Genomic DNA, 15935 nt, shown 5'->3' with positions numbered 1-15935 from the left:
ACATACAGTTTTTCGTTTCGTTTTCATTATTTTTCAAGCAGTGGATAAATGTTATATCAAAATATCATTTATTAAGGTGGATTTTTGTACAAAAGTTTAAAACATACGTCCTAGCTTGAAATACTTGAATCCTCCTTCTGTTGCGATCACGAATTTGGTCATTTTTCATTTCAAACTCATTTTAATAATTCAAAATCAACGAATATCTGCTTGATAAATAAACAAATTTTATTTGACGACGATTTTCATTAACTTTGTTTTATCCCATTTTGCATTTGTTTCAACTATGTTTCAACCGATTTATTGAACTTTTAAAAATCGGTATAAACATAGTTGATCATCATAGTTGTTATTTATTTCATTTCATACAAAAAAACTGTAGTTTTTCTGCTTCGATACATGCTTTAATTGTCGTTTTGGGTGGGTTTAGATTGCCGTTTGAAACCTAAACCGAAAAAACCTATTGTACGTGATGTCGCTGCTACAATCGTCTTAGGCCGAGAAAAAAACGCAATTGTCATAGAACATTGAGTTTTCAACCTATTAAATATTATTTATTTTACAAATTTTTGTCTCTAAAATAAAAATGCAGTGAGTACCAAAATATCGATACAAACATTACACACAAAACTAGGCAAGTTCAATCGCTACTTGTTGTCAATTGAATTTTTTTGGGATACACAAATTTATGCACGTCTTATAATAAATATCTTAACTATTTTATTTTTTCTCTATGAAATACTAGGGATTGATTTTGGTAGGCTTCTTGTTTGAAATGTGTCACAAAGGATTACAAAGCGCATTTTAAAAGCTGAAGCAAGGGCTACTACTGTTACAACAATAGCAGTCTAATTTGTATTAAAACAAGTAAGATGTATATTAAATTTTCTGTGCGCATCTCAGAATGGGGTGGGACATTTTTTCAAAGATATATTATTAAAATAATAACAATCAAAAATGCTAAAGAAAATCTAACTAAAAGTGCTACAAAAATTTTCTGAATTTAAATACGAAATTAAGGGAAAATGTATAAGGCACTTTATAAAAACGCTCCGAAGATCCAAACCTAGGAAATAGATTGCAAGTTTAGTGAAGAAGTGTAGTAAACTTTCCTATTAAGTAGGTGTGTTAATCGAAACTAAATTGCTTTAATGTGGATTCAGCTCTAATTTTTTTGTTATTGGTTAAACATAACAAATATTTATCTCGCTTTACCGGTGGAGTCATCTCAAAATATTCTTACTTGTTTTAATATTTTTTTCGCGATTATTAAAAACTTGATGAAAAAGATATTTATTAATATTTTTTAATTAGAAGTAGAAGTTTAGATTTATTTTTGCTAAATTGTGTTGTTTTAAGGAAATCGTTCAAGTGTCTGCTATAGCGTGGTGTTTTTTATGTCCGTCATGAAGATTACATGTTTTTTGACCACACAGTACATTAATCAACAACATTTTACACAAACACATACATTTCCAGATAATTAATTTTTTGTTTTTTTTATCTTTCTATATCTAAAGTAATTTTCAGAAATATTTCTGAAATATTAGAATTTATTAATATTAAAATACGATAAAATATTACGTAATTGTAAAATTTTATTCGAATTTAATATTTAATTGCGTGGTGCATTTTTTTCGAATTTGGGTAAAATGAAAAGCATATTTCAAAAAAAAATTTTATTTTGATTTCTTGGAACACGAATTACTTATAACTCAAACGATCCTTTAACTTTGGTATTTGAAAGGTCTCCGGTTTTTTATGAATGCATCGTGTTCAGAATTGTTCTACCCCATATCATCTACATATTTTTTAAATCCGAAAGCTGAGCAAAAACTTGAAAAAAAAAAGTGAAACAAACAACACATACATAACTGATATTCCCATATAATACATACTATACAATTTGCGCCCTCACGCTTGGGACTAAACTTAGTATATCTTGGTATATATTACAAATGTACATGGTATAATACACGGATATGATCGTAGAACAATAAAACAATTTTGAGCACGATACATTCATAAAAAATCGGAGACCTTTCAAAAACCAAAGTTAAAAGATCTATTTATTTTAAATTGAAATTAAATTATTTTATAAATTAATAGTTTTTTCCTAAAAATATATATTACTTATTTAATTTCTGAAAAAGTAATTTATTAACAGTAATTTTATTATAGAGAACTTATAAAAAATGTTTCAATAAAATATTAATAAAACACTTTTTTCGAAAATAAACAGTAATATTTCTTTTATTTTTAAATAAAAAACCAATTAATAATTTGTATTATTATTATTATTGGGACAGTTCAAGATATCAAATTAAATTTTATTGTATAATTACTATTTTGTTTACACTTTGATGAAAAGAAAAATAATTTTGCGCTCCGCCTTAATATGTAACTTTTCCAAGGATGTATTTTATACCTTCGCCAAGTGTGTTCCCATTTATTTTTTTAGCTTTATTTATTTGTTGCAAATCAGAAGTGATTTTTTTGTTTTCTGTTTGTATTCGCAGTACGGAAAGACTTAGAACTGCGACTACAGTTCAGATTCTTTAACAATCTACACAGGAAAACCCCATTGATAAAGTAAAAGGTATCAGTTCGACGCACGCACGTGTTTTTCGTAAATTGAAACAAACAGTATTCGAATTATAATTTAACAAAAGAAGTTTTTTTAATATATCCAGATATTTTTTTAATATTAATATTTTTTAAGTAAAATTTTTTTATTTTTTTTTATAAAAATATCTGGATAGAAAGATTTGTAGTCGGATAAAACTTCTGTAGCATGGCTAATCAACATCGCTTACTATAATTTTTCTATGTAAATTGCTTTGCAAAACGTGTTGTCGCTTATTTTATTTAGGCTAAACCAACGCAACGCTTTTATGTTTTCTTCCCTTTAATCAACGAAAATGGTCTGACGAAAAATTTTGAATCGTGAAAAAGATCACTGATTTTAATTACAAAAAATTATATATAATAATTTAATCTTTATTTTATCTAGCAAACCGTCTTTAAAAAATATATAAAAATACTCAAAATCGTCTCAAATTTTTTGGGAGTGTAAGTTTATGAAGATACAAAAATCTATGTTATGTGAAAACAAAAATTTATACCCTGTAATTTTATGGTTGTTTTTGCTTCTGTAGGTACAAAACTAAAATATGAAGAATGTTTACACTTATTTCAGACACAACTTACTACTTTCTACACAAACTCAAATCAAATATAAAAGTTTATGTAATTTTTACATAATAAACAAAAAATTAATGTAGACATGCAATTAATTTTGTTGATTATTAATAATTGCATCAATTATTTTGAAGTGTCTTTGATTTTTGAAAACTAACCTATTTAAAGTTAACATAATCTAATAATTTGTTTTTTTTTTATTGAATGTCTTGTAATTTTATAAACAAAAAAAAAAAATAATTTTACAGTTTTGTAAAATATTAACGCATGAGAAATGTATAATTTCATTTTTATTCTCAAGATGTGGCAAAATTTTTAGATATTAATGGGTGAGTTTCCCGATACGATCTCTCACTTTGTTCACTGCTTCTTTTTTAGACATTTAGCGCCCCCATATATCGATTTAACAATTACATAATGAAAATAAAAAAACGATTAATAACAACTCTGATAACTAATAAAACGCTCAATTTTCTTTCAATTATCAATCATATATCCGTTTTTAAAACACTGTTTATGAGCGCTATTCTCTAAAGTTTTCGACTCCTTCAAAAAATTTTGTTTTATTGACTTGATCTACTACTACGAGTACTTCGGTGACAGTTGTAGTATGAAAATAAAAAGAATATAAAAACTTCGCGATGGTTAATATATGTTATTTTTGGTTTCGATCTTAAATTCAATAAAAATTTTCCATGCCATGGTTCAAATCTACAAATTGTAATACAATCACAGACGTTTTTATTGGATTTTGTGGAAATACTTTCTTTTTTTTTTAAAACAATTTTGAGTCCCTTTTGTTCGCTCGAAATTATTCGTAAAAACTTTATGCACTACTGAGATCTACTGATAAAATCAGTTGCTGTAAACAAAAATATGGAGAAATTGCGCTCATTTTATGCATAATAATAAGTAAGGTCAAAGAATCGCTAGACCAAAATAACCAAGTTGACAAAAAAATGTTTATATCTTCTCGGGCTTCTTAATTACTTCGGATTTTGTGACAGAACGTATGCGGCTTATTGGAAACTTGCCCTAACCTGCATTGGAAGAGTTATCAATTTAGACACACGTACTTGAATATCATTTAAATTGATGTGAAATGTCTGTTAAATAAAACACCTTGAGAATAACAACAAAATATTACTAAAAATTAATAATAAAATAAAATTGTAAAATAATCAAAAATAAGTTTCAGTGTTTTTTTTTTTTTAATAATTTTTTTCAATTTTTTTATATTTTGCAATTTTATTAATATTTTTGTATATATGTATGAAAAATATAATTGATATTTAAAAAAAGTATATTATCCATTATATTTTTCATACATCTCCCAGCCCATTTATACAGAATGTGATGTGTTTTTGTTTTTCCAGTACGCCTGTCGCGGATTGGAGCAACTAGCTCGTAGTGTGATGATCACATTGTAATAACGTACGTAAAAAACAAACAAACAAATAAATTCGAATCATTTATAATATATTTTTTCTTCAAGTATTAGGTACACACATTTTTTATAAAATTTTCATTTATTTTTTTAAACACTATTTTCTCTTAAATATTTTTTTTATACACTGAATTTTTTTGTTATTTTACATTTCTTTTTTTTTTACACGTCAATTTTTTAATTAGATTTTTCATTTTGGGTGCGTTTATGGTTTGTTTTTCCTTTTTTTTTATATAAATATGTAAATATGTTACATAGTTAATAACTTTTTCTAACACTCAATTAATATCTTTAATATATTACCTAATTTACATCGTAGTTAAAACGATTCACTTTTGACTAAATTACTTTGTAATTTAATCTATGAGCGTGTTCATAACAACAAAGTCTTGAGCAAGCTAACACACTCAGAATATCCGTTTAAGTTATTTAAAACAAAAGTTATTCTTTTTTCTTGGACGGAAACTTAGATATTCTGAGCTGACTCAGAATTTTGTGGTTCTGAACATGGCTATATACATTTTGAAGTTACATTATAAACTATAGTACCTACTCATACCAAAATTATGATGTAAATTAAATATATTTTTGCATGCAAGAATGGAAATTTTTAACAAAATATTGTATAGACCTTATTTTAGTAATGTTAAGATCGATCTGCGCTAACCTCAAAAGATCATTCCTCATATCAAAAGAATTTCTGTTTTATGGACTAAATCGATTCAAATTGAATAAATTTGAAATTGGCAATTAATTTTTGAAACAAGAAGTCGGATAGCCAGATCAAATTCTTTATTGACCTTCTTGTCATTCGGGAATGAATTCACAAACAACTATATACGATAAATTTACGTGGTTTTATCTAATGTTTAGTTCAACGCAAATTTTAGGCAAACTCTTTGTTTAATCATTGGTAATGATTAAACCGACCCTAAACAAAAATTATTTTCCCGATTTTTAAATCATTACCGCTTTTCAAATTACGAATTCTCGGTGGCTGATTCAAATCATGTAAAGATTCAACGAAACGACACCACATAATAAGTTGTAACTATTTCCGATCATAGTTAATGAGTAAAGTAAATGACTGGATAGCCTCTTAAACGGGAGTAAATAATATTTAAATCTACATAAGCCCAATCGAGGCAATTTTTGTGCTCTTCAAAAGCAGACATCATCCTAACATAAAATGCATGCGCATGTTATAAAAAAATATACTACTTCCAATTACAAATTTATCTACTAAAGTTTTTACTCAAACAAAATTTAATAACATAGAAAATTAGTTTAGTAGTGTAGCTTATTCATTTTTGACTATAAATAATATTCTATTTTGTTTAGTTCTAAATATTATCATAATTGTGTTCTTTTAAGTTAAAAGTGATCCAAATATGCTTAAAGGATCCGATTACGCTTGCGTAGATGACATTTACTATGACAGTGGCGTTTGTGCAGTAAGTGCCATATGTGCAGGCTTTATAGAGAATCATTTCAATCTTATTTAGATTACTTTAAACTTAAAGAATACATATTTTGGTAATATTGAATCTAAAAATTAAAAAAAAAAAACAGTTTTGCACAATGTAAGCTCAATTAAACGCAGAAATATAATGCTTAAGCTCAAAAGTTAAACCTAAATGTTATGAGACTGTAATCGTAATATGTATATAATTTATTATTGGGAATAGATAATAAAAATATAAATTTAATATTAAGTTTACATTTTACACTGCAATCATATAAAATTACAAACCTTTTGTTCTAAATTAATATCATTTGAATATTGGACTACGAAATTTAACGAATCATACATCTTGTAGAATAGTGTGAGGATAAATGGGATCGTGGATATAGGCTTGTAAAAATTATACATATAAACCTTTTAATATTTCCCAAACAGAAATGCGCCAATCTTTAATTAATTTAAAATATATTTATTTATATATAAGTTTTATTCCATTTGGAATATTTTCATTAACACTGTTAACTAATTTCATGCGTAAAGGTGGCAAGTCAAACTACTGAAATACGCCATTTGTGTTATATCAATGCACACAAAGTGAGTGAGGTACAAAAGACAAATCTATTTTATAACAATGAATATCTACCAACTAATTTTTTTGAAATTCTAAAACGAAAATTTTCGAAAAATGTCTTATGTACTAGACATAATTTTGGCACTGATAATCAATCGTTAAACATTACAAGCAATGTATCTTCCCTTGAAATTGCAATTTTGTCAATGGGACAGTGTTCTAACTATGTAAAAGTATTAAAAATATTATCCGAATCTAACATCAATAACATGAGCAGAAGAAGATTCCAAAGTTTTCTTTGTTACTTTTTAAAGTTTTTAACATTAACAAAAATATAGCCAGAATATACACAATTTAATTACTTTGGAGATGCTCAATTATTCATAGTATAAGCCAGTATAGGGATTTGCAAGCCCACTCTCTTTTAGTAGCACAGGAATTATATTTGTTCTTCCATCAAATACCATCCCGATGTAGTACAGGATGACAGTCAAAAAGAGACGAAGATCCAATCGTACGCATTGATTCACCCATCGAAAGTTGTGAGTAGAAGCTCATTAGTCAGTGCATCCATTAGCCAGAATTCAGTTTGTCGTTTCGTAATGTTCGTCGTTAACTGAAAAATTTTTTTATATGAAAATAAACTAAAATTATGCAGATTGTACGAAAGATGTTTTGTACAATTGTAAAATGTGTTAAAAATGTAAGCTTAAAAATGTACTATTTAGTAATTTATTGTGAAATAATTTTCTTAGCAGGTGTTAAAAAAAATTATTAGCTCAGAAACCAACCATAAATTTAGAAAAATAATATTTTCACAATTAACTTTCTTACAAAATCATTTAGTATATCACACCATCAAATATTTTAATTTGTCAACATAAATTTTTATTTAATTAATAAATTTGTGTATTTTACAGACCGCTTACGTCGAATGGGCCGCTTATCTCGTAATTATATTATTTGTTGAGAAAGAAACACAAGAAAAGGGCGAACTTCATGATTTCTCATCGCGAAAATTTATCAGCAGTGGATGGAATTATGATGGCGTCAGTAGCTTGCATTACGTATTTCGTGTTTTCACAAATTGTGCTTTTATTACACTACGGACTAAGATTTATAAATGTCCATAATATATTAGGCATACAAAATAAAGCTTCTATCATTTTAACTTTAAGTAATAATTTTAAGTTTCTAAAGGACAAAATGTTAAAAAAAATAAACATGTTAATACAATTTGTCTCCTTTGCAACAAATTGTATTGATAGTTCAAAAGTGTTCTTAACAAAATCTCTTTTTAAAAACAAATCAAATTAATGTTAATATATTTTATTTTTATTAGTTTCTAAGGATAGTCTTTTAGTCTACGAACAAAGAAAAAAAGGATCAACAAAATCTTTTTTTCTATGCTTTTTAATTGAAGATTTTTTCTATCAACACTCACTATCTCCAAATAAAAAAATCCACTGAACTGTTTTTCTAGATACAAAACCAAAATAAATTATTACGTTGTGTGGGTTAGCTTATTATATTTGGAGGGTGTGGAGAAAGGGGTCGATTTTGATTTATTTTTCTGTTCAAAGAAAAAAAATTAATATTTATTGCACATAATTTATAAAAATGCACGATACCTAAGCAAAATACTGAATCGTTTTTTCTTAAATTCGATTTATTTTATTTTATCAAGATTTTTGTTCTTTTTGTATTTAAATTAATTGTAAATGATTCATAGACACAACTCCTGTCCTGTAGAGCGTCCCACGTTGAGGGATAAATATGATATATGTATCTTGAACCAGAATAATTAAAAAAACTTTTTTCATAAAGTAAATTCGGAGAAAATAGGTTGTTATAGACAGGCAGACACGGCAGTGATCCTATAATCATAAAGATTCCGCTTTTTTCGAATAAAGGAATATTAAAAAGGTATGCTTTGAAATAGCAACCGCTATAAGTAATTCTCTCCCTCTTGCACTTACGCTGGGCGTTTTGTGGTACGTGGATCTTGAATATTTCAAAATGAAATTCTAAAAACAATAATAAAATAAATGAGACACAAAATTCATTTCCGAATAGAAATAAGGACAACAAACAACCACAAATGTGTTTTTACGTGGCAATCACAAGAGTGATATTAATAAAGTTACTGGATCAATTTTACCGTTATTTTAAGAAGCAAATTGTTGTTATGTCTATGATTCATTTGACGTATATTTTTTCTACATGGTTTTAGAAAACAGTAAACATTTTCCTAAACTCAAAAAAAAAAAATTGCATGCACATTACGAACAAATTACTTGAACAAATTGAGTAAATACAACAGTTTATTAATTTAAATGTTTGCAAAAGAACAAAATATACAAAAGAAAAAATTGTGATAAAAATAATATATAAACAGTTTTTTGGAGGGTGAACTGAATAATTTTTAACTTATAAGACAATTTTAAAAATAATAAATATAGGAAAAATAAAAAATTTATTAATTATATTTTAATTGTATTATGTAAATATTTTTTGTTGCAATTTTAGAAAGAATAATTTCACTTTTAATCTAATAAAAAGAAAATAATTCAGAAAAATTAGTAAATAATTTTGTGAATAATAATTTTTGTTTTTAGTTTTATTTAATAAATTTAAAAAAAAAAAATTTTTTTTACTTACTACCGTGCACAAATTTTCGTTTTTTAACTGAATAGAAAAATTTATTTTGTTGCCTTGCTTTTATATATTACTAAAAAGGTGTATTATTCTAGAGATATTAATTCATTATTCACAAAATATTCACACACACACATACACTCACACACACACACATACACAAATAATATTCTGCTCTTCAAGATTACAGACAGTCATTGTTTCTGACATTTTTTTTCGAACATATTTATATTTATATATATATCAATGTGTAATATTGAAAAATAAATGCTGAAAATTTTTTTTTACTTTTGAGTTTTAATTTTTTTTCTGTAGAAAAATAGAAAATTTGACCAAAATTGCAACATAATCTTAAGTGAATAATTTTTTATAATTATAACAGGTTTAAAATAGCATGATTAGCTCTAAAGTATAGTGAAAAAGGATGAAAAATAGTTTTTTCTCCACATAAAGGGTTTGTTATTCAGATATCCGAACTTAAAACATTAATCAAATTGTGTATGTGATATGATTAATTTTTTAAAAGCATTTCTTGCTATTTTGTGTGATATATAATACCTACCAAATAGCAACCGCAGTTTCGCTAGGCAATTCCATGCAATTTTTCCCAAAATGCAAACCCTTAGGTACAAAATTTGTCTGAAAATCACATATTTGGATAAAAGGTTTGATTTTTTTTTAATATGAAGTTGGACTAAGTATAAATCAATTCTGAAAATTTTAGGACGGGTTGCCCGATTATTTAAATAAATAAATGATTTCAATAGCAGGCATGTTTAACATTGTTCTTATGGGGAACGGTAGATGGATGATGTTTTCAAAGATTTCTCCAAAACTAGTCGGTGGAAATTAAAAAAAAAAACTATTTAAATTAAAGTTAAAACTTTAATAAATTGTTGAAGACAAAAAATACCCGTTGTGCCCGACTAATTAAGGATGCATGAGCACGGTAGTGGGGACACAAATTAAAAAAATATATATTATTATTAGTGACATATTGTTATATGTTATAACTTGACAATACTAGACGAAAAGTAAGAATATTATTTTGATGACTCGAACGACTGCCAACAAGTGCCCTAAATGTGATGCAACAGTCACTGTCCACCATCTCCTAGCCGAGTGTCAAAACATCGCTGTCCCAATGAACCTACCAAATAGTCTAAATGACCAGAAGAACCTAGATAAAGTTTTAATACTACTGAAATCGTTTAAAAAACTTTTAAAAATATAATGTTCATTCTCTTTTGTAGTAAATTGTAAACTTGTGTTTATAGTTACCCAAGTCGCTCATGACCATGCAGTTTATGCGAATAAGAAAAAAAAAATTCGATATCTAGAGTAATTTTCAAAATATCGAAAATTTTTTAAAATTATTTTATTCTTATTTTTCGTCTACATTCATGAAGTTATAACATAATTCACCATCAAAGTTAAAAATAAGGTACAAATCATTTCAACGGCAACTCTAAACTTGTGGTTGAAATTAGTATTTGGTCTGTAAAACTCCAACCCACTCCTAGAAAATACCTGGGTATCTTAAACGCTGTTCAAAATATTGTAACCGATGATATTTTGAAAACGCAATATATTTTTGAATTAAACAGATTTTAGTTAAATAAAAGAATGGAATAACTATCAAAGCTATTTGGGATGATCATTCATTTAACCGTATATGAAGGGTTTACTTGCTATTTTATTGGTATGTATACACTAATGCAAGAAGTCCAGCTTACGATCGAAATTTCACAGATCAACAGGTAGGTTTAAAAAAAATATATAAAAGATTAATAATGATGCTAATTCCAATAGTTTAATTTACTAAATATAAACAATATAATTTTTTATATAGTTATCTGCAACTACTCCAACATTTGTAAACTTCTCATAAAAACCACAGAAAAATTTTTATATAACAGAATTTCTATGCCTAAAAACCAGAGCCGTAAATATTTGCGACCATCGTTCAAAAACTGACAAAACATTAAGAAAAACCAAAAATTATCTTACCCTCTATTCTTCTCCGGGAAATGAAAGCAATGAGAGTTTTATTATTAAAAAAAAAATTTTTTAATGAGTCATCTCTTACGGAATCGTACAGGAAATTGATTTTCAACTTCACGACCAATTTAAGGCATTTGATGGTTATTTCAGATGGTTGCGAATTAATTTTTAATGTTGAATTATCATGTAAATGTCGCAGCCAACTACTTAATCAGCCGTTTAATTTACATTCTAGCCTTTTACTAGATTCAACTGCGGCAGCCGCAAGGATATGAAGCCATTCAATCAAACAGTTAGGTAACACTTAGATCGATAACTTTTAACTACTTACCTAGTCTAGTCATTTAAATTTATTTCCACTTTCTTCCACTTGACGCTGATAACCACACATTGTCAATACAGGGACGCCAAGCAACAATATTGTTGGTGTTTCTCAAAGTTTGATTACGTTTACTTAAAAATTAGTACGACGAAAGAGTGTAGTGACAAAAAGTTAGAACTAAGTGTGGTGGTACTATTAAAAATTAGACTTCTTACTTCCCGAAAAGAGTTGCTATCAATTAGTCACCTTTCGGTGGTCAGGGATTCAAGAAATGTAGTTGTAAACCTGCTGTTAATCAGTGTCGCTAATAAAGAGATTGCTTGTTTTAGAAAACAAAGTTCTTTGCGAATCCAAATTCCATGGAAGTTTAATTTTTTTTTTATTAATTAAAATTGACTTTAGCAAACTTGCTATACAGCCAAAAAGTTTAACTTGCTATATCTTTTTTTGTCAAATAATCACTCTATTGTATGACTGGCCTAAGCATCAGCCAGCCAGTTCATTAAATGTTGTATTAGACGATATGGTTGGAAATCTTTCAGGTAGCTAGTTGAACAGCGCCGTTTAGAAAAAAGGCTATTGAAGGGTTAATTAAGCTAGTTGGCTGGAACATAAACATTACGTGAATGTGCGTGCATCGTTTTGTTGATAAGGGTATTGTATAAAGTGTTGTACTACTGAAAGTGACGTATTTACTTAATTTGACATTTTAGTTTTTATACATAGAAATACTACTACATAATTTCAATCATTATTATTGAGTAGCATCTTGTAAAACAGCAATTAATGAATATGTTTTCTTCAGAATCTGAAAAAATAACACATGCTCGAATTTTATTGTTTTTTTCAAATTATTAAATAAGCCTAAAGTTACTGTGAAAGGTAAAGGTACTCTCTAACATCTACAGTTTGAATAAATAACTGTAATTCATCCATCTTTGGGAGCCAGGAAAAAAAACTTGAAATTTTGACATCCTATACTTACATTTAAAAGTGTACTTAAAGATAAACTGATTGAAAAACCAGCTACATCAATTCGACAAGCTTTTTGACAATTTTGCATTGTAAATACAATCATTTTTTTAATATGCATAGGTGCATCCAACCAATTTGAAAAATATAATGATTTTGAAATTGTATTTCCCTGAAAATTAAATTACTTCCAACAGCATTAACAAAAAATCTCTTAAAAATCCCAAAAAATTTAATGTGACATATCTTTCATAGAAATTAGAGAATTTAAAGATTTTATTAACTTATACGGTCAAACAATTTCGAAAAAAAAAGTAAAAACAAACAGTTGACTGAGTTAATTGTTTAAATATCCTGTAAAGAAAGTGTTGAATGTCAGTGCTTGCATTATTTTTAATAAATTAGAAAAGTTTAAAACACCAACACAATTATGACAGCTTTTTGGCCACCACTTGCACTCATCACCAAAGTTTTGTCCTAATTGAATGTTTTTTTCTGGGTAAACAGTGATGTTTACGGAAAAATGTTGCAAACAAAAGTTTTTTTTAAAGGAACATTTGTATGTATTTAAACTTTTGTTCTATCTCTAACGGTTTACAAAATGGGTCCTACGGAAAACGCTTAAAAAAATTTTCAGCTTGATATTTCTTTTCGTTTTTGAGTTATCGAGTCGACGGACGGAAAGACAATCGTAAATGGACTAATTAGGTGATTTTATGAACTCCGACACCAAAATTTTTTTCGTAGCATTAATATTTTTAAGTGTTATAAACTTGAGACTAAACTTTAGTATACCTTGATATACAGGATTGTTCATGCTATACGACACGGAAGATTATGGCTAATCGGCGTAATTTAAGAAAATTCTCTTTCAGAAATAGATGGAAAGATATTGGTACATTTTAAAATTATTTTCGTAATATACAGGGTGATTGGAAACGCGGAATGTATCAAAGTTGAATTTTTGTAAATGGAACACTCTGTTTATTATTTCATTTTCAGTTTCTACGATCAAAATAAAGGTGTTTTTCATTGAGGTTTACCTCACTTAAACTTCAGGATTTCGAAATATTCTGTATTTTCTGAAATTATAGTAGCAATTTTAACGTACAATTTCTCAAAGATTATATCAGTTTTTCAAACCAAATTTAACTTGTAGTCTAGTCTAGTAATTCTTTAGTCATAATTTTGGTACAACCTGTATATAGTATACGTAATTCCATTATTTACAGTTGCGACAAGAAACTCAATAAATTAGTAGACTACAAGATTTTGGCTTGAAAAACTCATGTAAACTCATGAAATTATACATTGCAAGGAATCTAAATTTCTTTTTTTACATTGGTTTAAAACTTACTTCTTCCATGATATTATTTCCAAAATAACAATTAATAGCAAGTTGAATTAATCCAACTGCGCAAACCATAACTATAGTCATTGATTGAAATGTAAACTCACCGCCCTGTACAAAAAATATGGAAATGTTTAGTAGTGTGTGCGTAACAACCTGTGGGTCATAAATGTATAAAACTATTTACATTAGTTAAAGCAACACATGTGCACCCCATCACCGAGGCACTTGAAACAACATCCAGGAAAAAATTTAATCCAAACACACTTTGCAATTCATTTATAAATCTGGAAAGTATAATAATTGTACATATAAGCTAAGATTTATAAAGTGTGTGGCGGTTACTGGATTTAAGACTATAATATTTAATACATTTGGAAACAAAGACCCAAATTTTTAAGCCATTTATTAAAAGGAATATGATGGTCACAGCGTTGGCCTTCGGGGCGTTGTTACAAGGGAACTAAAAAAATTTCCAAAACATGAAATTTACAATTTAACAAGTGAAAACAAACAATTGACTGAGTTAATTGTTAAAATACTATGTATAGACAGTGATGATTACGCAGTCGTTTATTTTTTTACGTCACGTAAGTAAAGAAAGATAGTCGCTCTTAGAGAGCCACATATACATACATGTCACACATACATAACTGATATTCCCATATAATATATACAATCTAATTTGCGCCGGCCTTCACGAGTAAACAGTTTTGCTTACGAAAAACTGTTTCAAATAAAAGTTGTTTATTTTTAAGGAAAATTTTTTACATTTAAACTTTTGTTCTATCTCTAACGGTTTGCAAAATGGGTACCGCGGATGGGTCCTCACTTTTTACATCCTGAGCACACTATAAAAATTTCAACTTGATATCTCTTTTTTTTTGAGTTATCGTGTTGACAGACAGACAAACAGACGGAGAACCTTCAATAAACTCTTTAGGTGGTTTAGTGAACACCTTTACCAACATTTTGTTCATAGCTTCAAACTTACGAACTTAATTTAGTATACCTTGATTTATTTCATATATACATAGTACTCATTTACCCCAAAATTTCGTTGTGATGTTGTATTGAATATTTAAAATTAACTGAAACTTGTTCCCACAATTCTCTTGAATCAAAATCGTTATAATTAATAAATTCTCCAGTATGTAATAAATATTCCTAAAAATAAGTAAATATTAAAATGAAAACAATTAAATCATAGTTATTTATAATATACAAATAAATATACTTGTTTTCTTTGAAATATCAAATCAATAGCTGCATATTCTTTCATAAATTGAAAGGATTCTTTTAATATTTTCATTTGTGCACACATAAAACTCATTAGACCAGTGACAAAAGTCATAAATAATCCAGCATTTACAGCCACAAAGTAAACCATTATCATTTGATAACAATATGTTATTTCAAAATTTGGCGATTTTTTAGTATCAAAAGGATAATCAACAATCACTGGCAAACTAAACAAACATTTTTTAATTATAATCTAAGGATGTCTTGTTAATTGGTAGGAATGCATTCTAGACATTTTTGAACAAATTATCCAATTGTGAGGAGAGATTGCTCCGGAGGACAAAGACCTTCTCGAGGCTCAAGAGACGGTAGGTAGCGTAGGAGAGCTATCTCTCCTTACGTAAACCGCTAGACCATCCGTCGAATGACTTACCAAAAATCTTCACCAATGAATGGCACTAACCCATAAATAAAACATGCAGCAATACAAACAATAACAACCGCTATTGTTAAATTATTTGAAATTCTGGTACTATTATCGATATATTCTTTTTGTCGACGATATTTTGGACAAAAATATTTAATAGATATGGTTGAATCAATTAATTTTACAATACGTTGATAGACATAGAAAAATCGCAAACTTTTTATTAATATTTCCAATTCGGCAATTAAATGAAAGAATATATTCAACCAATGTAT

At 27.5% G+C, this 15935-nt stretch overlaps 1 protein-coding gene across 9 annotated transcripts in view; it reads left to right on the top strand.

Moving 5' to 3' along the window:
• Positions 1-8362, top strand: part of LOC123290915 (tropomodulin) — a 105271-nt gene extending 96909 nt beyond the window's left edge. For 5 of the 9 annotated variants that reach the window (XR_006534908.1, XR_006534911.1, XR_006534909.1 and 2 more), the window contains exons 8-10: positions 431-591; positions 4578-4635; positions 7605-7662. Coding sequence is in view for 3 of the 9 variants with exons in the window: in XM_044871297.1 (XP_044727232.1) it covers positions 2520-2596 (77 nt within the window). In the remaining 6 variants the exon portion in view is untranslated. Of the gene's footprint in view, positions 1-430; positions 592-2519; positions 2600-4577; positions 4636-7604 lie in introns of all 9 variants that reach the window. The other 4 variants (XR_006534910.1, XM_044871299.1, XM_044871297.1 and 1 more) reach the window with 4 other exon arrangements.
• Positions 8363-15935: the final 7573 nt, after the last annotated feature.

The sequence above is a fragment of the Chrysoperla carnea genome, chromosome 1, assembly GCF_905475395.1.
Source record: "Chrysoperla carnea chromosome 1, inChrCarn1.1, whole genome shotgun sequence".
In the NCBI taxonomy this organism is placed as follows: Eukaryota; Metazoa; Arthropoda; class Insecta; order Neuroptera; family Chrysopidae; genus Chrysoperla; species Chrysoperla carnea.
Note: the sequence above shows the minus strand (reverse complement) of the source record. Positions and strands in the feature narration are given on the sequence as shown.